The sequence below is a fragment of the Gymnodraco acuticeps genome, unplaced genomic scaffold (assembly GCF_902827175.1).
Source record: "Gymnodraco acuticeps unplaced genomic scaffold, fGymAcu1.1, whole genome shotgun sequence".
Classification (NCBI taxonomy): Eukaryota; Metazoa; Chordata; class Actinopteri; order Perciformes; family Bathydraconidae; genus Gymnodraco; species Gymnodraco acuticeps.
This window is the reverse complement of record NW_022990764.1, coordinates 2,016,784-2,043,796: the sequence shown is the minus strand read 5'-3', so window position 1 is coordinate 2,043,796 and position 27,013 is coordinate 2,016,784. Positions and strand designations below refer to the sequence as shown.

Below are 27,013 nucleotides of genomic sequence, written 5' to 3'. Positions count from 1 at the left end.
GCCCAAGTTACTGGGAGGAAATTACTGTTGGTTTTTCAATCAAGCGCTTTACATGTAATGTTGAGAAGCCCTTTGCTTAAGCACACTTTTCACCCTTTATGACGGGTCTAACATTTTCAATACTGCCTAAGGGGCAAAGCACCCACCTCTGGCAGATTAAATGATATTGTGAAGTGATGTACTAAGCCCGTTTTTTACTCTCATTCAGGGCAGATGGAGGGGAGAATGTGTGCAGTGGCATATGGGTTAAGGCAAAGCAGCAAAAGCATTTTGGAGTAATGGATTATTCTTGCAAACAAGGCTGTAATGGTTTGTATGGACAATGAGTAAGCTCTGCACCCGTGCTCTATATGGGTGTATGTGTAAGGGCTACAATGTAGAGAGAGTAGAAGTGGTGAGAGAAAGAGGGAGGCGGAGAGACAGACTACTGCGTGAGGCCTGGATTAGGATCTGGACAGTGATGCTGCTGTGCCGACTGCTGATTTTCAGATTGCTCTAAATTCTCAGAGATTAAGTGGAATGAATGAATGGTTGAATGAATAGGTGGCAGCATTATTTCAAAACAACCGAACAGTAAGAAAGTCTTAGTGCTGGAACCCTTGGAAGCTGTACATTTACTCAAAAGCAAATATCCCATGATTTATTTACAGTGTCACTGACTATTTAGGAATGTTACATAATATGTCACGAGGATGATCTTGATGCAGAAATTGTTTCCAAGTTTCCCTTCCACATAGATGAGCTCGGCATTGAATAGGGAGATTCGCTTTGTTCCTACTGTAAAATGATGGATGTTTTCTGGCAAGTAGGTTTGAAATGCGGTGCTTCTTCTTCACTAAGGCACTGTCTCTTTTCTGAAATCACTCAAAGCGGCAACTATTGTAACCTGGCAGACCAATCAGCAGTCCAGGAGCCACAGAGTGATGAAGCTCATCATACACCGTCACAGACAGCCCTACCTGTTTTTGATGGAAGATTTCATGCATTAATTGAGTTGCTCTATTGGAAGAGAAAAGGTCCAGCATTATGCTCATCAGCGTAAACTCTCTGAACATCAACATGTTAAAACCTCCCTGGTAACTGGTTTGGGGTTTTACTCACTTAATTTCATTTCCCGTAGCTGAGTGGAGTGCTGCTCATCAGAGCGCTGATCCCAACTTCTATCCTCTTTACTGTAAATTGCAAACCAGTCATTTCATATAGGGTTTTAAACATGACATCACACAGTATATAACACGTGCAAACCCCACAACATCTGGAACATATGATGCTTAAAGAAATGGATTAAAGAGATAAAGTTCAAACCTGGGTTATGTGTCTCACACACATATCTGTTTATATCTCATATATATATATATTATAACTATACAGTATACAGTGTTTTATTTTGTATACTGATTTTTTATTTTATTTAACATCTATATATTTTTTACTTATTCCTGTGTTTCACTTGCGCATTAAGTAAGCATTTTTTTTACTGAACTACTGCACTCTTTTATTGTACTATTTTATTTATTTTGTGTCTAAGTATGTTGCATTGTTGGAGAAGCCACAGACTTAAGATTTTCATTGCAAACAATTACGCTGTAGCAGACAATGATATGACAATTAAGCCCTTCTATTTCAAACACTTTTGTGCCCATTTTAGCAATTATAGATGGAAAAAGAATCCTGTCAGAATAGAATTGCTGTTCACATGATGCAGATGCATTGTGAGCTGAGCGAGCATGCTGGAGTAGTACACAACAACGTTCCATTACCCAAGGGCACACAGCTCTCTATGGGATATTGTTTTCCCTTGTGTGCAGCCCTCACTAAGCATCACCTCTCACCCACCCAGTGCTACCCTTCTCTTCACCAGTCAGTATATATGCCAGAATACATTCATTTTGTTTTTACAAGTGAAATACCCAGAACAATGATATTCCTCACATCAGTCATAATGCTCTGCTGTAAGTAATAGTTTGGACTTCAGGTCCTAAAATGGATAAATCAATCAAATGAATTGTCATCCTAAAATGCTAAGCTAAACAAACAACAGTAAACAAACAAGTCATGAGTTTCTAACCTAATTGCCAGTGAGTAATGAGAGCCCTCCAAAAGGTTCAATTGAAGCTGTGTCATGAGTAATGGATAGGAGCTGCAAATTGGCCTAACGCAACAGTGATTTGATAAAATACAGCAGACTCTGGCCCGGGGAGCTCTGTTTTTAAGGGTACAGGAGGATAAAACTAAAGATTATCTTGCATGTATGTTACTTGCAAAAAAAATCCTTTTCCAAGCTGAGTTTGAAAGATTACCAGTGAAGTTCAAAACAAGACAGACTGCCACAGGTTTATGCCCCAGGCTTCTAAATGTAGGCCAAAAAAACCTGATGGAAAAACAGCAGAAATCCCTCCCCTGTAAAACGCACATATGCAGCTCTACACAAACTAGGAACTAGTAAATATCACACCAGCCTATTTATAAGCCTTGAACATCACTGTTTTTTTAAACAATACATGAAAATATTTCCTACCAGATAGATTATAATACAAAAACAATGAATCACATATGGGGTGGTAATAACAATGAAATACACAAGTCCTCTTAATATTAATAAACTATGTAGGATCTCTGGCAATGACCCTAGATATGGTCATGTTTGTACACGTCTGTTTCTTCCTATGAGTTTTCTAGGTCTCAATTGGCTATATGGGTGATGAGCTCGAGCTGAAAATTGGAGCAGATGTTACAAGACTTTAAGTGAGGTTCTGCATAACACATACATTTGAATGCGTACACCACCTGGCTGTTGTCTTCACATATTATCTAACCTTTTATTTAATTAGTTTACATTAACCCATTCTTAAAAGTGAGTGTAGTATACCAGCTTCTCCACAGCTTTCAGAGAGTAAAACTGCAGGACCATGGACAGCGTCTTATTCAAATACACTTGCTGACTTTCATGGAAAGATTTTCCCTAGTTAAATCCAAATAACTGTCCAACCATTCCTGAAAACTCCCAAACGTGTCCCAAAAAAAAGGTAAATTGTTGTTTGTTTGTTTTAATTTAACATGTTTAAATATTGCAGTATAAAACACTTTTCTGGTCCAAAGATTGTGGGCATTATGTTTGTTTTATAAAAGGTGCTGGTGATGTATAATAAAGTTGTGTTGAGTAGGCCCTTAACAGTAACCTGCAAAGTGTGGGTGTAAGTGCTAATTCATTCATACAATGGCTGAGTGGATTCCTTACAAACATTATTACAGGTAGAGTCACAATAACATTCTGAGTCCTTCATTAAACATCAGGTATAGCACTTCCTTTCTGTAACCAATATTTATTTATATTTCTACCATTAAACAGCTGATTGCTTAAGAGTAGCTGCTGGTCCTGCATATTTCACTCAACATACAGTATAACACTGTGGGCAGTTGATTCCAGTACACATGTTCAGAAACGTTAATTGAGTTTTTGCCACATAATGGAACCCAAAATGGTGTCTTTGTAAAATGCAAAAAGAAAGAAATACAAGAACGTTTTTGTGACGAATGTGAATTGAATAAGGATTCCGATTGTAACCTGATTTATCATCCTCCTCCTCCATGGACAGCTCCTGGCAGTCAAACACCTGAGCAGGTGAGGTTTTCAGGTAATATCACTTAACAGACCTTTGCTTTGGTTATAGCTTGGGTCAAGCTCAATGTGGTCAAGAAGATCAATATTCACATAATCAAATATCATGGAATAATAACTGGTCAAGTGTAATTTAGTAATCTGTGCGCCTTATAGGTGTAACAAAACTGACTTTGGAGTACAGCTAAATTTGGATGTAACCAGCTATGGGTAACAAAATCCACCAATAGCAGATTTGAAGCAGTGGCTGCCCAGGTGAATGAATGTAACTGCTGATGATGGAGAAATAGCATATAACATGTGGTATAACCATGAATTGTCATTGCATGTATTTTTTGTAATTGGATAAATAGTGAGCTGTGCAAGAATAGTTCAACATTTCCAAGAAATTGAGAAGATACGTAGAATGCATTGCCAGGATGAAAGAGGAACTGATTTATTATGAGGACAATCTAAGCACAATCTACTCGGAACAGTTACTGAATAAGTAGAATTGAAGGAAAATGTTTCCCTTCTTTAGTATTATAGTAGGCTATATTTGGCCCTTAACATTGCAGGTCCAAACGAGTTTCAACACGTGCTAAATTAAAATGCTGAATCATGTATAAATATCAAATGTAGCCTATAGCCTACTAGGTAACAGGATAATCTGTGTTTCGAACATAAACCCCAAGAAAGCCTAACAGCTTTTATTGTATCACTCTTTACCAAGAATGCTGAAAATGTACCCTTCGTGTTGTGTCGTGCAGGCCAGTATATTGAAAGGCATAACATTCCCAATAAACGCATATTCTCATAATGCTCAATCTGTGCACGAGGCATGGATTTATTCCTTACCCGAGGTGGAGGGAAGGGTTCTAAATCCCATGGGAACAACGTCACTCCCCTCGGCAAATCAACCACTGCCCGCTGGAAGCACACAACACACTGCCACAGAGGACGTCAGGATCGCATCCAGCTACGCGAAATGCTTTGCGAACTGAATCTAACAAGAGCAATCCTCCCCGATTCCGTGCGTTTCGGTGAGGAGGCATGAATTCACATGCCCAGGCAGACAAGTGGGCTAAAGAACTCGGCGAAGTGGGAAGGTCATTTTAAGTGGAGAGAGAGCTCGCGTCGAGTATGGTCTGTGGACAAGGGAACATCACACAGAGCCAACATCAGTAACTTCGGGATTTACTTGTAAAGGCGCTTTTTCTTTCTGGAGATCGTAGGATAATCTGTGTGTAAACATGCCTGTCAGAAGAGGACACGTTGCGCCACAAAATACATTCCTTGGAATGATTATTCGGAAATTCGAGGGAGAGAGTAAGTATCTTCTTAATTTACAATTGTTGTTACCTGATAAGAGACTACGTAGTAAATGACACAACTACTTTAGGCTCGAAGAATTACATTCATTTTGTGGTTTGATCGTCCCATTAAAAAGTAAATAAAACATGTTTGCAAAAAAAGAATCTATGGAAAGACTTAATGAGAAAACAAAAAGAAAGACATTGGCTGTTTATTTGTTTTTTTATTAAATAAGGTTTGCTTAACAAAATTAACAGTTGATTATTTCTCTATGCAGTTTCAGTGAACTTTATCAACGTCATTGCTGATTGGTTTTATTTGTGAACTGAGAACACTGAAGGCTGTAATGTAGGCTATCACAGCAGGTAGAACACAATGCATACTTTTTCTTTTCCCATGCAGACCGGAAATTTGTCATAGCCAACGCCAGGGTGGAAAACTGTGCAATCATATACTGCAACGACGGCTTCTGTGAGATGACAGGCTTCTCTCGACCGGACATCATGCAGAAACCATGCACCTGCGACTTCATGCATGGCAACCTGACAGAGAAAGAGGCCATCAGCCAGGTGGCCCAGGCTGTGTTTGGCTCAGAGGAGCGCAAGGTGGATATAACCTACTACCGCAAGGATGGTAAGTCACTGACTTGGCACGAAAGCACCATGCCCAAATACGAGAGGGGTCCTTTGTAATGCGTTGCTCTGAGGAAGCACCTCCTGCAGATCCTCTCTATGTTCACTGTGGTGACAGACTGTAAGTCTGTCACCAACCAGCTACAGTCAGTAGCAACATGTGTTTCACATTCAGACATGATCCCTGATGGAGAAATAAGATGAGGGTAGTCAAAGTAACTCCTTTTAGTAAGTGTTTGTTTATTAAGCTATTTAGGTACTTAATAAACAGCTACACATCACTTTCTTCTTACTCATACATCACCAGAGTTATGAATAGATATTTCAGAAGAGACACCTTGTAAAGCAGAACAAAAACAATATCCAAACAAAGATATGACACGAGGTTTGATAATTGCATTATAATTGTATGCACTACAGTAGATGTATGACAGACTCCTCCATGTGAAGATGTTTTAAACACAGTGGTAGAATTATGACGTTTTTGGAAAGTGCCATGATTCAAAGCCTCATGTGCCTGGATGACGCACTAAAAGTCTGGCTGCCAAAATGATGCGGTGCATCTCACAAACTTAGAATTAGTATGGCGCATTAGGTGTGAAGTCAGGAGATAACATTATCCACAGTTGCTTTGATGGACAAAGTGAGAGCTTGCTGATCTGTAAAGTCTGCAATGTCTTCTGGCTTTACCAAAAATACATCTGCTTTACACTTCCCAAATCAAGAACACTCGGTGTGAATTTGAGAGTCCATGATGTATTTAGCCACGTTGTGATTTTCATACCCAGTATGAATAGTTCACCGCAGAGCAAACCTGTGTCACAGAAAATAAATACCATGTGACCTCTCAGGAGATTAAATCCTTGGATTGACCACTTCCTGCCATACACTCACATGGACTTGTTATGGTCTGCGTGACCTGTACAGAGTCAATAACAAGGTTAAACTCTTAGAAAGCAACACAATAAGAAGATGCATTTCTTATGTGCCTTTGTTTGCACCAACAGAGCCAGCGTTTCTGTGTGTGTGCGTGATATTGTTAGCTCGGATTCTTTACCTTGTAATTACTTCCAGTACATACATAATCTATATGAGGAGGAGAAGATGGAAAATATGACACATAATATTTTATTTAATCATAAGTAGCCATGTCTTTAATTTTTAATTGCGAGTTTGATTACATTCTAGGCCATGGATACATGTTTAATCTACCATCAGCAGCCATTGGCATTTACTATTTTTGTTTTTGTTTTTTATGCTCATCAGGAAGAAACCAAGAGCCAGCTGCTACACTGCTAAAATAGATTGTTTCAACCTGAAAGACAATTACATAAAACACTCCAGGGTCTGTTTGTGAGAGCTTGAACAGCTTGCTTTTTGACGAGTAGGGTTTTAATACTTAATTGATTCTCCAATCTTGCACACATATGCTGTACCCCTAAAAACATAATGTTTCTGTAATGTTTAAAGCATGGCGGATGAGCTACTGAAACCTTCTGACATAATCATTGCTCTATATGTCTTCTCAATCCTCCCTGGTGTGAATCCCAGCTTCAAGACACAACTCCTAATTCTCCTCGGAGGAATTTACAGTGAGCATGTGTGCTTATGAATAAAGATGTCAGGGCTGACAGTGCAGGGACTGGGAATGAGCAGCTTACAGGGTAAATGCATTAAACTAGTAAGGAGGGACACAATCTTTGTGCTCTCACGTGCAGATCACTTAATCCATTGTATTAAACCATGTCCATTTCCATGCACCTACTGTATATACAAAATAATGCAGACAGGTTCAAATACACCAGCTACGACATGTTTCCGATATTGGCTCGTTCTATTTATTCCAGTATGAATGATGAAGTTTGAAAATCTGTGGACATGCCTTACATGCCCCTTTTTTGAGGGATTGTGTTGCGTCATAGAGTATTTTGTTTTTCATCTCCCAGCAATAACAACAGTGGAAAACCAAAAAAAAGTAAGGCTAGGATTTAAGGAAGCTGGGCGACATCAGGAGCAACAAAGCTTTGGCTTGTTTCACTAAAAAGGCAAAAAGTTAAGCTGCTTATGCGTATGCTCGGACATTAAAAGTAGTGGAACAATTGGGACAGTGGCAGAGGCCTTTAGCATGAGGGCACTTTCGTTTCATGTTTGTGTTCTCCTCTATGCTCACTACCAAGACGGGTTGTGAGAGAAGATACCACAGGCGCAGTCTTCAACCAGCGATGATACATAATCAATGAGATAAATGCTTTCCCTGGAAGGCTTTCTAAAGCTATCCTATTCCACAGGGTGTAATAATACTTTGTACCTGAATGAGTCTTAACAAAAGGAAGCTGACACCGTGCAGAGAGAAGTTAAATGGATAATGGCTGCATAACAGTGGCAGCTCAGCTAACCCATGCTGAATGATCTGGGACATGTGGTATGCGTGGGTGCAGGGTTTCATAGGTGACTCCCCACCGAGGGGACTGAAGGGCCGTGTACCCCTGCTGTGGGTTTAGTGGCAGGGGTGCCTTACGCTGCACGAGGCATGCTGCAGGACGCTTGGATGGCCACGCTCCCAAAGAGCACATCTATTTGTCATCATCGAGGTGAAACACAAACAGAGCATTCCTCCTCAGGTTTCATTTGTTAGATTGAAATCAGCTTGTCCAGTTAAATGTAACAAATTAAAATCAGCCCAGTGGGGCTTTCATTCTCTGTGCAAGTGAAAGTGCGGATAACACGCTGTAACTTAAGCTCATTTACTAGAGCATGAATATAGCATTCATTATAGATTCATTTGCATATTTATTTTTAATTGGAGGGTTTGCTACCGTAGCCTTAATTACGATGTCAAACAATTTTATTGGTAGCGAGGAGGAGCAGATGGAGCTTTGAACACCAGAAAATTACAGGTCCAACTTCGCTTTGGAATTGAAATTTGCACAGCAATGTTCATCCTCTGGCTATTTTTATCTCATGGCATGCTTATACTGGAGGTGTTAATCTAATATTCCTCTCCATACCATCTGTGTTTTCCTCTTAATCAATCACTGTATGCTAACTTACATTTTGTCCAGTCTATTGCATCCAATGTGCCAACTTTTGCGCCAAATTAAACAGAATCAAAGATCATGGAGCACAATATTATGAATTGATAAATGTAAACACAGATGAAATGAAGTTTGAGAAATAGCTGCTAGTTATCCGTGATTGCTCTGAGACACTGATTTAAAATGAAATGAGGCCATGCTGTGTAGCTTACAGCACTCTTTCTGAGGCGAGATGTTGCCACAAGGCCTAAGGACTCTAAACAAAGGGTTAGCTTGCATGGCCTCTCCCTACATGCTCTATACCAATTGGCTATGCCCCAATAACCCTGTGTATTGGCTTAAGCTGAATAGCCCTGAACAAGAAATATGTCAGATTTCATTATACAGGAATTACTACCAGGCAGTAAGTAGTCTGGGGTTGTACTTTTTAAAAGCTCCATTTGTTGATAGTACATCTGTAGAAAGATACAAAAACCGCGCACAAAAATAGTACTCATGTTCCTCCCTAGAGGAGATCGGCTCATGCTGATTAATATCAAGCATCAATACATCGATGGAATGGCTGGACGCATATTAGATTTGTTTTTAAATAAGATTTATAAAAGTTGCAGGTAATATAAGATTATTTCCTTCTCCCTGCTCCTTTTCGGTCAATGGTATGTTTACAGAGGCATGTTATGTTAACAATTATTATAAATGAAGTTGTGCATACCATGAATGGAACACATTAAAATGAAATGAAATAATAATGTATAGCTGACCATTTAGTACTCGTGCTATCCAAGCTAAATGAAAAATCTGAAATGCAATACGTTCCAAACATGACCTTAGCTGCCGGACATGGTTAACATCAGTGACAGTAGAGCAGTGTTTATCAGTGAGTGTCTATTATTTCCCTGACCTTCTACGTAGAGTGTTTCTCAACAAGCCAAGACATTTTATTTACACCTGTTTTGAACGAAGGGACTGTGTATTAATATTAGCTCCCTTTTCATGATATAAATGTCATTACTGAAGATTCTATTTCCATCATCAATTATTAAAACATTGCTGCTTAACCAAGTGATCCTCTGGACACTGTTACAATGACGACTCACAGGTCAAACAGAGTTGTGGTGGTACAACTATATCATGTCTTAAAGATGCATGATTACATGCAGTAGTAGCGGATATATCTATGTGGTAGTTTGAGTATCACATTAAGGCAAATAAAGTGCTGCAAATAAACAATAAGCCAATTAAGAGAAACATTTAGCATTTCAGCTGTTTGTGTTTTTCTTAATTTGCTATGCGTCTCTTTATGGCACTTAGGCTTTGTTTTCTAATTTCCCACAAGAGTACCCAATTTTCCCGGTGTGAACAATAGTGCTGTTGAAATAATTGCTGTCTTGATATTCTGTTAATAAATATATGCATTGTCAAAAGATGGCATTATAAAGGCGGGTTGCTTTTCTCTACAGATATCCGACTGTGTCTAAAGACAAAAGTGTTCAGAAAAGCTGAACTTCAAAGTGGGATGAAAGCTTGCCACCATAATTAAGAGCAAGACATAATAATGAATAGTACAAATAAGTTACTGGGAGCCTCTCCTTGCAGGCGAAAACAGAATTCAGATGCTGTTTGATGATGAAAAAATAACTTTAAGCATACTGAAGTGTTAAGATAAGAGACATGCTGCAGGACCTTAAGTCAAATTATCAAACTGAGGGTGATACCAGATGGTATCAAAGCTTAAAATAACAACATTCATGCAAACGTGATTGTGACAATCGGTAACATGGCTGAGTTTAAAATATACTGTGATTCATGTCATAGAAAATGAAACATACAGTAAGGAAACACTAAGTGTATTCCCTTTTAATGCTTTATTTTTCCAGTACATTTTGTTGTCATTCTCATTAGTAAACATAGCTTATTTCACTATTGGAGTGTGAAGTGGTTTAGCCAAACCAATATGGTTTTGTTTTTTACAGGAAAAAACATTTTCCTGAGGCTTTCATTCTGTATCTGCACGATGACGTGTGACACGCATTAGTATCACAAATGTTAAATTGGTCCTATTAAAGAACAAATAGTATTTCCCAATTAATCTGGGAAGACCATAGATTCTTAATAAAACTGTCTGATAGTTTTATTTATCATGGCGCTGCAGCTGAGAAGTTGTCTGCCAAGGCTGCTAGTCCCTCAACAAGGGCTGACATAACAGATCTAATGTTATTATCTGGGGTTTTCTCACATATCTGTAGCATCCTATGATTTTATGTTGACATGCAATGGAAAGTTTGGATATTATATCACATTTGGTTTAGGCTCATAGTATAAACCTTAATATTCATGTCAATAACACTATTTTAACTACACATAAATCATGGGATGCTGTGGATCTCAGTGTTTCTATTGGATAATCTGAATGGGTTTTAGAATAAGGGTAATACAAATAGGAAACATATTAATCCAATGCTTTGCGTATATAACATTCCCCCCCCGAAAAATCATATCAGTAGGCTCTTGTTGGCATTTGTTGGGATTTATTGGAAGTCTAAAAGAAGATGAATAACACAGTTGTTCCCAATCAATGGCCTAGGCCATCTTTCTTAAGGTCATGTGTAGCTCTGCGGATCACATGGCTTTCTGCCACTGATTTGAGGGAAGAAAAGCGCCATAGATATAGAGCTGCACAGTCTCTGCTGATTTAACATAGCGGTTATGATGAGGCTTTCCTTTGATCCATTTTGGTAGAGGTGGCATTTAGCAGGAGACCAGATGAGAGGAGACCCCCATGGCTTAGCCTTTAAGCGTGACCATTGTTTTCCCATCTGGTAAGATAAACTCCCGCCCAGAAATATTTCTGCTGAATTTACAGTCTTGGCTTGCTGCTATATGTCCCTGTTGTTATCAACTTATATAACTATTCCATGTTTTTTCATTTTTCCAGTTATTTTAGAGCAATTCACTTTATATTATTTATAGCATTTCATCCACATTTGCATTCTTTTGTAAATATATAATGTCGGCTGATAATGTAGTTACATCACAAAGCTATAAGACGCAAGAATATGCTGTAAAAGAATATACTTAAGATAATGAATATGTTTGCAAGTAAGCATGCAATCATGTAGCAAGAAACCCCTAATGTTGTTAGCAAGTTTTATTTGCTCACAGCTGCATTCAGTGAGCATTTCAATTCATATTTAATGCAGGCGTTATTGCTCTAATCAGAAAACTTAGGAAACCACTGACAGAGAGCCAAATTAAGATGCGTGCCTAAGCAATATAATGAGGAGGAATGTTACCATTTTGTGTTCTAATTGTACAGTACACATAACTCATCACTGCCTTGCTCTATAGTGAGACTATTGATTCAATCAGACAGGGAAACTTAACATTTCCAAATGTTTACTAATATAGAAATATATTTTAATTAGTCATTAAGTTGTCTATTCTTGAGTGACTCAGTTTCAGTAGAAAGGTCTCAATGTAATTGGATACATGTATATCTTTCTCATAATGTTAACAACCACATGAGTGTTGGGTAAAATGTAATTTATAAAAATATGTGGTTAGATCTTACAATTATTATTTTATAATTATAAATGTGTCATGCTTAAAAGTGAACTGAATCCATTCCAGGATTCTTTTTTGCATCTCAATAGTCCAATTTTGAAAAAAGGGAAAGATGCCCAGAAAAAACACACCAATGAGCACACAATTTTAGATGGAAGATTATGAGGATTTATCACTGACGAGATTAATTCCTTCAGGATTTATCAGAAAATTAAAGGTTGATACTGAATAACATTCTCACTCTGAACAATAAGCATTCTGTTACATCAAACTGATCAAAGTCAAACCTGAAATGCTCCTTTTTAGGGAATGGACAATGAAGATTTAAGTGACCGATTTCTAGGTAATGCATCAAAATGGCTTTTTATGAAAAAAAGGGATTTTCTGTCTAAGGACATGCAGTTATCCAGCTCTCAAAGCACCGCTCTTCTACTTTACAACATAACCAGGCAGACCTGACACGAGACAAGATGGGTGTGGAGTGCACATCCGCAGGTCTTATTATACACATACAGCACACACACACACACACACACACACACACACACACACACACACACACACACACACACACACACACACACACACACACACACACATGCAGTGCTATATATATATCCTTTCATTCAAATGCTACCATTGAGACATTGCATTTTCAAATTAGGTCCCAATGTTTTATGTTTTTTTATTGTATTGAAACTACATTATCATATTGTCATTGGTGACAATCAATAATCATTTCTGTGAGTTTTGATGTAAATCCTTACAACAGAACTTTGGCATGTCGGGGCCGGCGGAGCTTGTTATATTTAGTCGGACAGCAAGTCTACTGCTAATGAATGCTGCTGGCAGGGTGTCTGTGAGCCCTGCGGAGATTACACTGAACACTGGTAATATGTGTCCTCTGTGGCTATAGGAGCAAAAACAACAAGCCGGACTGAAAGACAGACAGACCTACATAGATAGGCAAAGTGTCAGTTACTACTAGACACTGTGATGTTATAGGTCAGGCAACACAAAGCATTTAATGTATTCCCTAATAAAAGGATGTTACTGCTTTTGAATATAACATAAAAATGTAAGGAATTCCAATAAAGCTTTCTCCTGTACCAGAGATAGTGCCTGCATTGTATGCTCCCCTTGCTGTACAGCTATTTGGGTGTAGCTTAAGGTCCAGTGAGTGGCAAGTTTTATTGGTGGGCAGTTGCACCCCCAGGCATCAATTGCTTCCACTAACACAGCTATAACCAGTTCAGCTGAAAAATTGGGATATTCTCGGCTTCAGACTAAGTTTAGATCGTGGATTGTTTTCCGCTTCAAAGCCTCACACGATGCTCAGTTGCTCAGTTCTTCTTCTGATTGTTCCTAAGAGCACACTGCAATCCTCTAAATTGGCTGTAATCTGTGCTGCCTGTTTGATCTATTCTACTAAATCCTGCTGTCTGCACCATACTGTGGCTCTTGCATCATATCTGTCCCCTGCTAAGCTTAATTTTGATTCTTAAATACTTAAAAGTGCATCTATATGGGGCATTCAGCACACATGAACACACGCACATACACTTTGTTTTGGCTTACTTATGTTATCGCTCTCTCTATTTCATTTGCTCTGACATTGACCTTCAAATCGGATGAACCTCTCCTCTCTTTTCCCGACGTTCATGTGAAACCAGAGGGAGGCGGTCACATTTAATTTCCATTCGTAATAAAAGCCTGATTGTGATAGTATCTGTTAAATTTCTTTTTGGCATAATTGTTTTGGGATCTATGTTGGGACCTTGTACACTTGCAGAAGACAGAGGGAAAGTTAATGTATGACTCTTTGTTTCTCTCTCAGGATCCGACTTTCAGTGTAATATTCACGTAATCCCAGTGAGAAATGAGGAAGGCCTGGTGATGATGTTTATCCTAAATTTTGAATATGGCGTGGAGGAGGAAAGTGACAACTCCACAGAGAAGATAAGCCCAACATCCCCTTCAAAGTCTGATCAAAGTGAGTACTTGATATACTGTTCCTTCTTTACTGCTACACAAATGAGGGTATTTTGTACTTTGTTGGTAAGGTAGGTATTTTTCTGAATTGGAATTAAATGTTTAACCCGCACCAGTAAAGTCAGGGGAAATCCTTCTCTCTTGACGTAGGCAATAATAAATCAGAATGTGAAGTTTGCATGGCATGCATCTTTCATTGATGTGTAACAATTTCTCTCTTTTTTTCTTACCAATAAAACCTGTGCACCTTTTCTGAGATAACACCATTCGTAAACAACCAATTAAAGTTGCATAAGAGGGATGCAATCGACCTACCCTTTACATATTATACATATTAGGCTATTAGACCCAAATTAAGCACTCAATACGATCTATTCACTCCCCTGAGATGCTCAGTATAACCTTCAAACTTCTATTATTCCAGCAGTATGCATTATTTAGTGCTCAGTACATTGCAGTATACGTGTACAATGATAACATGCAGCGATCTGCTTACGAACCCTTCACTTGTTGAAATGTTGCATTCCTAATTGTTATAGCTGTTCTATGTATTTCCGCAGAGCAGAATATACAGCTCCCTTATTTTTTTATTTGGATTTGTATCAGTAGGTGTAAATGTCAGTGAGACATTCCAGCCCCTCCCTGATTGTAGGCACTCAGCATCCCTTCTCTGACCGGAGCTCAGCTATCCACTTCACTCAGCATGAATTCCTCCAGAGCTCTGGCATTCTGCTTGTGCTGTACTGTGTGTTTGCGTGTATGTGCGTGTATGCATTCAGACGTGTGTGTGTTGCGTGCATGCATGTGTGTGAATGCCTATGTGTGAGTGTGTGTCTCTGTCTGTTGCTAACATTGCTAATCAGAGTTGATTGCTTGTGACCGTGCTACGGCGAGGAGACCTGTGGGTAGCTGGCGTAGACAAACATGTGATGTAACTTCTGATTAGAAGGAGTCTTGACTTCTTGTACACTTTACACTTGAAGTATGACCTAACTGTTGTCTTTGTCTTCGAGCAGCCTTTAGATATCACCAGGGTATTATCTGCATACAATGCCTTTTCTCCACACCACAACATTTCTTTAGATGTGTATGAAAATAGCCAGAAAATGCCCATACTGTATAGCCCAACCATACACTTGGTGAAGCAGCCTATGAAAAGTGATTTTTGTACATTGGGGAGCTTATTATGTGGTGCTGTTGACAGCAGGCAATAAAACTGGAGGTGTCAACTAGCCCAATATTGAGCCTGGAAGAGAGTAATCCCTCTTTCCCTGAGCTGCAATTTAGAACACAACACTCAGCAACTTCCACATGCCTTCAAGGCCCCAAACCAGAAACAATACTTACACACTACTGGGCAGAAAGATACACTGTTCAGTGCACAGGGACTTCTGTTCAATCAACAGCTTTATAAGCTATACACTTTTGAAATAGAGGCCCAGTCCAGCTAAATTCCTTTCAATAATAAAGTCCACTTCTACTCTTTCTAAACGATGTAGCTCCTCATCCATCTTTAAAAGCATGGACACACTGTTGCTGCTGCTTCTCTTCTACCCACATTTCATTAGCATGGCTGATGTCTGGAACAAAAATCCACTGATAAATCATGAGCTGCGCTTTCAGGCTTGCCTCCCTTTTCTCACCACAAAAGACTGTCACTGCTAATGTCGCATCGATCGCCTTGTTAATCTTGCGCTCAATCTTTCCTTCACTTGTGAACAAGACCTTGAGAGAGTTCAATTTGTTCACGTGAAGAAGCATTCTCACTCAAAGCTCAAAAGGCACAATCCAATGTTTTCCAGCAGAAAACAATGGCCTTGGAGATGCTGATTCTCAGCCGCAAGCTGTCCCAATAACAAGAATAAACATGTATTTTGGGAAAGACAGGTTGACATGTCCCCCACAGTATTAGGAAAAATCAAACCTTATAAGAGATTCTCAATCATTTCCGATAATAGGGTATTTAGAGGTTAAATCACATGCTGTTTTAGGACATTTTCGCAATTAACCTAGGAATGTAATCAGTAGGGGGTCCCAAATATGTAAACCTCTTACCACTTAAAGGAAATGTCGGCATGTGAGTTGTTAGGATCAATTGGCGTGTGGCCTGTTATGTGCTAGTCCTCAGAGTCCTTTCAAATCAGGTGTGAATTGGTTTGAAAACACCTCACAGGAGATTTTGGCAGAGCACTGTAAACTGCTGATAAGATTTTTTCAGGAAAGCTTCAAAAGGCTTTTGTCAAAATAGCAGCAAGGTGTAGTAACATCTCCAGGGCCACACACAAAGGGGAGAGACAGAGCAGTTGTTCCACTCGTACAGCAGATGGATTGTCCAATTAACACAGCATCCCATTTAAACCTAGCAACAGACTAATGCAAACACCTGCACTCCACTCTAATGACCGTAAACCCAAATTGTAATAATAAGACTCTGCAGCCTTGCTATATATAAAACTACAATAAGAGGCACCTATATGAATATTTTAGAAGAGGCTAATTGGAATGTCAGTTTTCCAGAGAAAGGTATGTTCTAAAATATGAATGGATAATTTATGGACCTAGTAGCTTTAGATGTCACAGTCTCCCTGCAAAGAAGAGACAGGAAGGTTGTCCTCCTTATCTCCTGCCGGCTCAGCATGCCGTTATGTTACTCTCCGGGAAACTTGTTGAGTGTCATTGCTCTTTTGCTTTGTTTTGCTATAGTTGTAACATTAGCACATTTGGCCAGGGAATGGAAACAGATGGCAATGTTGTTATCTAAGGAGGCTGCTGAGGGATGGGTGTCTCGTGAGTGAGACCGGGTTCACTTTCACTTTTTTTCTATTGTTAATGGGTCAAAACTTTCACTCTGTCCCAAGAGGTCATTAACATGTGCTACTGTGTCCTTTCTGAAGATGTAGCTCCTGTGGAAACATTAGTTTCCTCTCTCAAATTAATGAGGCATTATACATCGATTGTGCTATCTGCTCCTTCTCATGCTGTAAAAGATAAGTTACAATATGGCAAAACCATGATCTTCTTTAAAAGGCAAACTTTTAACACATTTGTGTATTTTTCTGCTCAACACTTCTTAAAAAGATGTGAAGCGTCAGTTACCTTTCTTTAGTGCAGAAACAAAAAATATATATAACTCCTGCAAATCCAGTGCGGACATCCTGTACTATTACTTTTTTTTAAAGTACATTGAGGCTTCAACACTTGTCCCATCAGAGCCAAAATGTGTTTATTTTGATTATTTATGAAGGGATATGTTTCAGCACCTGCCGTTCTCAACTTAGAGACTCCATGTACTTTCTTAGTAATAATGTTGCTTAAAGGGCTTCTAGCCAGAACTTTAAGGGCAAGGTATAATTATATAATAATAGATTGTCCTAAAGTCAAAGAAAGGAGTGTGGTTGTCCTCTGGTTTAACTTTCATGACCTTTGCAATAGCTAAAAATGTGCTTCTAATGTAACCTGCAGCTTTATACTATATGTCACTTCTTCTGTCTCTCGGCCAACAACATTTCCCCACCCTTTGTTGGTCACAGTTCTCTCCTAGGAGGCTGAAAATTAAGTGCTTGTGAGGTTATGTGTATGTTAATGCATAAATGTGTGGATGTGTGATCCTATCTACAGCCAATTTGGACTTATTTGTTCAGCAAAAAACTCTTATCCAATTATGACTTTACTTTATTCATTATGTAAAAAATATGGCTCACGGATGACTTTGTTTTTCAGTGCTGTACTCTAAACAATTAACAAGCCTTCTCGTAATTTGTTCTCACTTTTTAGGGAGTAGATTCTTCCGCTTCCGCCAGGCTGCTTTGAGCTTAATGAACACCAAGCAATCACTTCCGCAAGAGGACCCTGATGCTGTGATGGTGGACCAACCCAAAGAGAATGAGGGCTCAATGGCCCTGCAGAGCTTCCCCTCACCCACCAAGAGCATCTGCAGTCCCATTGAGACCAATGACACACAAGGCCTCAAAGGCTCAAGCCACCACTCTTCCCAGGCTAGTGTCGGGCCTGAACCAATTGACCATTCATCCCCCATACTCCTCTGGGAGAAGCTGTACCAGACGGAGCCGCACCAGTCCTCCACCACCCTGTCAAACACCTTCCCCAGAGGCAGCTTTAACAGCATGAGACGAGCCTCATCTGTCCATGAAATTGAGGCCTACAGCTCCAATTCCAAAAGCATATTCGGGGATCGTACTACCAGCGAAGGTATGTAAGGAAAACGAATGGCTCCAATCTGCGATTAGTGTACAGCAGCACACTGGCCCAGCCATTACATTACATTATGCTTGAGTTAGCCTCGAATGCAGACCAATGTTACCTCAACTATGTGACACTAGGGTCAGCATGGCAATGTACACATTGATTGCAGAGTAGGTCTACAAATGTGTTATTTAAGAGGCGTATGTTTTGTCTAAATTGCCTTTCTTATCTATGATTTTATCAGCTTTTCTTAAATGTGTATACTTTTATTCAAAGACTGCCTTTAGAAAATGTTGGAGGTAATCCTGTATTTCTGCCAACAGTTTTATTGCTCAGTTCTGTTTTTTACCACTTTCAAGAATTGCAATCGGCATAAATGCTCTTCACAGATCCTCTTTTGGTGAATGGGTTGAGCGGACCCAATTATTCGAAATGATTGTACCCTTCAACAACCGGAGAGATTTTATCATATCAGTGGTCTTTAAAATCATATAAAGCGATCATATAAGCTTCACACTTTATGTGCTCTCATCATGGGCTTACAAATCGTTGATATTAGATTAAACGGCATGAATCTATGCTTGTATTAGTTCTGCTGACTAGGTATTGTTTCAAGCTACACAAGCCATTAAGTATACATTAAATATTGAAAAAATAATTTAAAAATTGCGGAGCTTTCAATTTACCATAATCATGTCAGTAAGAGAACCACTTATGTTGTACTCAATAGCTCTCTGTTGCCACACATACATTCCTATGAATATTTTGTTCAGGAATATGTGACATTGAAAAACTAATGTCTCTAAATGAAAAAAACTAGTACCTCACTTAATATGTGGGTCTATTTCAAAGCCAAGTGCAATATCCACAGTGTACTCGTATAGCATTTGCCATTTATAGGGAATATAGCCCAACTTTCTCTGTAGAATTTCCGTTATCCACTGATGCTAGAAAACAATGCTACTCTTTTAAGTGTGGTTTGCTGTTAATGTACAGCTCGGAACATCTTTTAATCTACAGTATAGTACTACTATAAATATGTCACTTTAATACTAAAATCATAGGAATCAGGTTTAAAATCAGTCATGCAACCCTTTGTGAGATCAATGATTGCTAAGACATACTCCAATACCTTTTATATAAATATAACTTTTGTATTCTTAAGCTTTGAGTGAGCAGACTGACATTCATTTTCAAACCTATCACACGTCCATTGCTTGGGTTTTAACTAAGAAGTGTCAACTTTCCATGTTTACCAAGGGGACTAATGTGACTGTTATTTGTTCACCCAGGCCCTTTTAATAATGTGAAGTCCAGCCTGCTTGGCTCTACCTCTGATTCTAACATCAACAAGTATACCACCATCCATAAGATCCCCCTGATTGCACTGAACTTCAACGAGCGGACTGAAAATAAGGCTCATTCTCCACCAACATCCGAGACAACCATCATAGCACCAAAGGTCAAAGAAAGAACTCACAATGTCACAGAGAAAGTCACACAGGTAAGTCAGGAAGTTCCACTCTCTTTGATATTGCAGTATCTACTGAACCATGGTCAAAATGTTCCCCCACCATCATAATCAATAATCCTTGCTTCTGTGATGGCACTGGCTCCTACATACGTTTGGGGAAATGTCTTGCTGGCTGGTAAAAATAAAAAGCAGCTGGTGATTCAAAGGTTCACCTACTGTAGGTTACATTTGTCTGTCCAATGCTTACCCAGGTCAGCCGTAGAGGAGAGACATTGGGCAAAAGGGTGAAGGGTAATTGGGCATTCCTAATTGTAGAGAGAGTTTGGATAATATTGAGGAAGCTTGGTACAATTCATACTCGTTAACATTAGCTAAGGGTCATTGATTCGGAAAGGGAGAGGAAGGATATTCTACTAATCCATTATAAAAGAAATTCATCTTTTCACTTGCAAGCCTTCTGCAGGGATTCAGAGGGGATTCAGTTTCTGGCTCAAGGACAATGCAGCAGGACCAACACTTTCTGTGATGAGGCAAGGGCTGTGTAGTTGCACTACATTTGACCTTCTTCTCCCTGTTGCCAAAGAAAGCTAATAGTTCAAAAATGTGCCATCATTTTGATTGTTGGATGCCTATGTTTCATCCGGGTATTCAATAGAAAGACAAAAATACATAGGCCTAAACCTTATATTTGAAAATCTTTCAACAGACCTCACTCATTCATAAATGAAAAATAACCATCATCATGATTAAACGCTCCCCCTCCCTGCTGACATTTGTGTTGAGTTTAGAGAAACCGTTGAGATGTGAACACTGCATCTACTCCCTGACTGCTATCATGAGAACATCTATAATTCATGTGTTGAAGATAGGGGAATGTGCTGAAATATAAAGAGGGACCCGCCACACTCATCCTGAACCTCACCCTTGCACTATTTTCTGCCATTACAGAACCCTCTCTCTTTGTCTGTCACTGCTTATTAAGCCAAAAACAGGGGACATGTTGGCCTTCCCAAGCACACTGAATAATTGATCTATCTAGCCAGAGTTAATTTACACAGGGAAAAGTTTGTGTCATTATATGTAGAAGAATATTAATCAGCTAACACTTCACTAAATTATTAACAGTTTTTTACCAAGAATACAGATGTGGAACTCTTGAAAATGTGGAATAAGACAGTGACAGTCAGATTATTCATGGTGCTGGGACTTTTGAAATGTACTTGTCAAACTAGAGTGGCTGTCTTTACTTAATACTGTTTGACTGCAGAGCACTTATAGTTGTGTGTCTTAGCTCCTGTCAAACCAGTCCTTGAAGTCTGTAAGCTGGTGGGCTTCGGTAATAATTATCATAAGAATTAAGTACTTGAAGGTTTCTTTGATCAACAAAGAGAAACACTATCAACTTCATTTAAAACAGGTGTCAGAAAATACCGTTTTCTTTTAACACAGTCATCTAAGATGTTGATCCACATTAATATTGTGACATTCACAATTTGACATTTACTGGCTTATAGGGATTCAAGATTCAAGGCTTTATTGTCATGTGTCATAGCTACAGTGAATGACAATGAAAAACGTAAGTCACAGGCTTAAGAAGTACTTATCCATACTCAGAGTATTACCTACTGTTGATGGAGGTCAGCTTGCCCCCAGTTTGGAGAAGCAGCAAGTACCAGAGACAGAACAGAGCAATGCACTGCTGTGGACCTGGGCAACAGCTACAAATATTTTAAACACCTATGAAATCAATATAAGCTCAAGGGTACGGTTTATTTAAAATATCTTCCATCTAAATCAGACAAATGTAGACCCACAACTATCATGTTCTGTAAGGTAAATGTAATAATAATAATAATACACTTTATTTACCTTTCAAAACATAGTTTACAAAGTGCTTTAACATACAAATCCACCGACAGAAAGTTAATTAAAAAACTGAAACTAAACATGTGAATACATAGTCAAAAACATAGCAAATAATACAATAGAAATACATAGAATGAGAATAAATGAAGACTAAAAGTAGAACCACATAAAAGCAATTCTAAAAAAGTGAGTTTTTAAAGGGACTTAAAGAGCAGACAGATGTTGCAGCCCTGAGGTGTTGTGTATGTTTTGTGCAGATACATGTGTAAGAAGTGTAAACATGCATAATCAGGGGGGGTCACCTTCCTGTTCTGACCCTGTCCTACCCCTCCTCCAGGTCCTGTCACTTGGAGCTGATGTGCTGCCAGAGTACAAACTCCAGACAGCCCGCATTGACAAGTTCACCATCCTTCACTACAGCCCCTTCAAAGCTGTGTGGGACTGGCTGATCCTGCTGCTGGTCATCTACACTGCCATCCTCACTCCTTACTCCGCTGCCTTCCTTCTCAATGACCAGGAGGAGCAGAAGAGGCGTGAATGTGGATACTCCTGCAGCCCTCTGAACGTGGTGGATTTAATGGTGGACATCATGTTTATCATCGACATCCTCATAAACTTCAGGACCACCTACGTAAACATAAACGAAGAGGTGGTCAGTGATCCAGCTAAGATAGCAATCCATTATTTTAAAGGCTGGTTCCTCATAGACATGGTGGCGGCAATCCCATTTGACCTTCTTATCTTTGGCTCAGGATCAGATGAGGTATGTTATCGCTAATGCATATATTGTACCTGTTTTTTTTTTTCTCCCAGGGAGCTTTTCTGTCCATCAACCCAGCCATGCTCACAGAGTTACCCATTCACTAAGTCCAGACTTGTGCCCACTACTTTAAGCCTGAATCGTTCTGCCTCGGCTCTGAAAGGATTACTTTAAATTGCATGTTTTTTCATACTTGTTTTTATCTTTTTTTCTTTTGAATGGTCCTCATTCTAGAATCCATTTACAAGGATTAATGGCTTACCAAATGGCAATCAATGATGCATTTATATGAGGAGCAGGCCAACAGGGGTGTGTGCACAGCTTATATGCAGATGTGAGATGGCCATTGGTAGACTGGCTGCCAGGCCAGCTGGCTTGTTTGTTGATAGGTCCTCTCAGGCTCTAGATCCACTTCAGTGCTTTATCATGCTTTGTAGGGACTCCATTACAACAGAAAAGCTCCTGATTATAAACCATAATCATCTTTTTTTTGCAGATGCTGCTGAGTCAGCCCAGTGAAAGGCAACAAAACAAAAATAAAATGGACGTTTGTTTCTCTCATAAGACAGTGTAACAAACATATCACTTAACAGTCCTGGCCCGTCCGCTTGATACGTTGCAAGTTAAACATAAAATAACTTTTCTTGGTAAATGCAACAGTGACTAGTATTAAACACTTTTAACTAAAGTGAAAGGTCTGTTAAGAGGACATCATATATTTCATAGCTTACCAGCAAGATATGTGTCATTTAACTAAAGGACACAATGTTCTTGTAAACTGTGCAAGATGGCTTTCACAATGCTTATTGAATTATGCAACATAAGAAAACGGTTTGTAAAAAAGTTAACTAATTGATTTGAGAAGCAAATTTCTTTGAAATAGATTTTAATTAATGTATTGTAGTTTTCAAAATAAATTACTGTGGTCTTGCCACAACAATGAACATTCTGTGAGAAGCATTATGCAAAATCGGCACCACATAGTTTTTTTGTTAATTATAATGATTATGATAGAAATCTAAAAACAAAAGTGTGATTTCAAGCTGTTTTAGTAAGAATAAAGTGGACAATAATTGCTTTATGCAAAATGTAAACCGCTACATGGTTACTTTGTTGCGCTTTCATTGTAGAATGCAGTGTCACTGTAGGTTTAACTGAAGCAGGGTTTGAAAGGCCATACTTTGAGTCTTGTATTTAGTATTTCATGTTTAAGATTTTGATTATAATTTGTTCTGTAGTAGTTGTTGGGTCAGTGATATTTGTAAACCAAGCAGTGAAACATTCTTAAATTATGAGTTGAGAAGGACACACATTTATTTTTTCTATTTTACTCAAAATAAGCGTAAAAATTAAGGACTTTCTGGGGGGAAACTAATTGTTATCTTTGAACTTTAGAAATTAAAATGTTTTTTGTAGTAATTATCCTTACAATGTTTAAAATGGCGAGCTATGCGTTTAGTTAATACCAGAAGTAACATTGTTACTGTTCATTTCTTACTTTTATAAATAATGTACTGTTCAAACCCATTCAGGTGGGATGCTCAGTTGTGCCGAAGTCAAAAGCTATAGGAAGTTTTTAGGAGTCTGTTTTTTTCAAGTAATCTGCAGAACTATAGAAATTCCATTAGGGGAATGAGATTCCTTTGTCTTAAGAAAATCTTGATTTACGGCAAAACTAAGCGAGTAGTTAGGAAGGAGAGTGTGCACTGTGCACACATTAACTTCATCGTCAAAGGTCATTCAGTAATTGTCAGTTAGATAAATGACCATGCCAATGGGAATGGTGGTTAGTGTTGCTAAAACCCTGCTTGATGCAAAGGAAGCGGCAGGAAAGTCCCAGGGAGCCACTGAGAGAGTGTTGCTGCCCGCTCGGTGTGGAATAAATGAGGATTTATCTGTGGGCTGCTGGTGTCTTCACGTCCCTGTGTTCATTTGCCTTTGACCAAAGGGCTGTTGGGAGTTGCCACAATGGAGTCCTTTTTTTTCATTGTTAAGGAACCTACTTACATCAGATTGTGAAGTGATTCTCTGGATTTGTACTGTATCTGCTTTGGATTTGTTTTTAATGGAGAGAACATGTCAGAGCATGCAGCTTTGATAGATAGGGTGATGTGCCTAATAAGATATATGTTAATGTATTGTAATACTGTACAAATATTGTTGTTAGGGATAGTTAAGAGGTGCTGATGTATAAGGTTATCATCCATAATCAGTGTATTGTAGAACATGGGGGTTGCTGGTGTACACTTTTACTGTAACTAAATTATCATGGCGAGGTTAGTTACAGTAAATACACTGACTATGGAGAAGTACCTCATACAACCCCAGCTCAAAACATCCAACAACTATCCCTTCAACATTCAAGCTGGTGCTGTTCTTACTAATCAAATTGCCTTCTGTACATTCTGTTTAGACCACCACTCTGATTGGCCTGTTGAAGACAGCTAGGCTCCTGCGATTGGTGCGTGTAGCCAGGAAGTTGGACCGCTACTCTGAGTATGGTGCTGCGGTCCTCATGCTGCTCATGTGCATCTTTGCCCTCATTGCCCATTGGTTAGCCTGCATCTGGTACGCCATTGGCAATGTGGAGAAGCCTTACTTGGAGCACAAGATTGGCTGGCTGGACAATCTGGGTGTGTCCATAGGAAAGATATACAACTACAGCGACCCTAACTCTGGTCCCTCCATCAAGGACAAGTATGTCACTGCACTTTACTTCACCTTCAGCAGTCTGACCAGCGTGGGCTTTGGAAATGTTTCCCCAAACACCAACTCTGAGAAGATCTTCTCCATCTGTGTCATGTTGATTGGCTGTGAGTACTTTTTTTATATTTTATAACTTCTTTCAGCAGAACTTTATTCTGCTTTTATCTGGTGCAGCACTTAAAGTGGATGAGGCAGTAACTTCTCTTGATCATTATTTAGACTATCTATTGCATGTGTGAGTGTCGTGGGAGAAACATCCCTGCAGTGTTTCTTCCTTTTTTCCCCCATTAAAAGTTTTTAGGAGAATATTCATATTTTTGAAGCAAGGGTCTAAGGGCAGATTGTCTTTGTTGTAGCAGCACTTGTTCCTACTTATTAAATGTAACAGCGGGTCTCTGTTGGCAAAAGCAATACTCATGCAAAGCAATCTGTACAATGTAACTCGCCTTTTGCTCGTTGTTTGTATTTCAGCCCTCATGTATGCCAGTATTTTCGGAAACGTCTCAGCCATCATCCAGAGGTTGTACTCGAGTACGGCCAGGTATCATGCTCAGATGTTACGGGTCAGGGAGTTCATACGCTTCCACCAGATACCCAACCCTCTGAGGCAGAGGCTGGAGGAGTACTTCCAACACTCCTGGGCCTACACCAATGGCATTGATATGAACACGGTAAATAAAAAATAATCAGCGCATGTATCTGCTAACTGTATAGCATTCATAACATAAATTAACTTATCTCATTGAATGATTTAAGAAATACTTTATATGCAATATTCTAAAAAGAGCTTTCTTTCTCTTGTCTGCTTTTCATCTGGATTAACATCTCTACATTGGTAAGAGCAGGAGGTACATGTTTATATTTCTTGTCATTTTCATAGCAATACAAGAAATGAACATCACTAGTTGTGCATGATTTGTGTGAATTATTTTACATTTGTATAGCATAGTTTCATATCGTAAAGCAAACAAATCAGATTTAAGAGCATTGTTTGTGTAGTAGCATGCATTTCGTTTTGTTTTAATTTAATCTAGAATGTATTTATAATCATTTTATCTGTTACATCTTTTTAACAGTCAACAATATCATGATATATTCATCCTCACCAAAAATGTGGCAACATATTCATTTCATGTTCAAGAAGATATCTCGTTGATCGTTGATATGATATCATCCGATATTGTAACAACAAAGTTTTCATTACCAGGTTTTTTTATGTTTTTGTGTAGAAACTCCCTCTCAATTACCATCAGATTGAAGAATAAAACTAAGAGGAATCTCCTTACTCCAATATCATGTGTTACAGTTCAAGTAAAGCCAAAACTAAGCATGCTTTGTGTGTTGAGCTTCGGGGGTGGTTTCACAAATTTAGGTGGATCATTTGTAAACCACACACGAGTAGCAATTTTTATAACTTGATAAAAATTGCATTAATCTAGATTAAGAAACACTAGAGCATCCAATTACATTTCAGTTTTTCTCATGATACACTAAAGATGTGGTGTATATGACTGTGTTTACTGGGTCTCTGATTCTGTAACACATCTTGATCTCTGTGTTATTGTCAAGTTTTAATACAACATAGTGGGGCAAAAAAGTATTTAGTCAGCCACCAATTGTGCAAGTTCTCCCACTTAAAAAGATGAGAGGCCTGTAATTTTCATCCTAGGTATACCTCAACTATGAGAGACAGAATGAGAAAAAAAAATTCAGAAAATCACATTGTCTGATTTTTAAATAATTTATTTGCAAATTATGGTGGAAAATAAGTATTTGGTCAATAACAAAAGTTCATCTCAATACTTTGTTATATACCCTTTGTTGGCAATGACAGAGGTCAAACGTTTTCTGTAAGTCTTCACAAGGTTT

General features: G+C 38.8%; 1 protein-coding gene across 2 annotated transcripts in view; it reads left to right on the top strand.

Moving 5' to 3' along the window:
- Positions 1-4,560: 4,560 nt before the first annotated feature.
- The window catches only part of LOC117556857 (potassium voltage-gated channel subfamily H member 7-like), a 36,598-nt gene continuing 14,145 nt past the window's right edge, over positions 4,561-27,013 (top strand). Inside the window, exons 1-9 of one of the 2 annotated variants that reach the window (XM_034232416.1) lie at positions 4,561-4,927; positions 5,315-5,545; positions 13,981-14,136; positions 17,910-18,344; positions 19,631-19,842; positions 22,016-22,441; positions 24,852-25,251; positions 25,616-25,815; positions 25,990-26,186. In XM_034232416.1, the coding sequence (XP_034088307.1) occupies positions 4,852-4,927; positions 5,315-5,545; positions 13,981-14,136; positions 17,910-18,344; positions 19,631-19,842; positions 22,016-22,441; positions 24,852-25,251; positions 25,616-25,815; positions 25,990-26,049 (2,196 nt within the window). In that variant the 5' untranslated portion in view covers positions 4,561-4,851 and the 3' untranslated portion in view covers positions 26,050-26,186. Of the gene's footprint in view, positions 4,928-5,314; positions 5,546-13,980; positions 14,137-17,909; positions 18,345-19,630; positions 19,843-22,015; positions 22,442-24,851; positions 25,252-25,615; positions 25,816-25,989; positions 26,187-27,013 lie in introns of those variants that run through there. The other variant, XM_034232415.1, reaches the window with a different exon arrangement.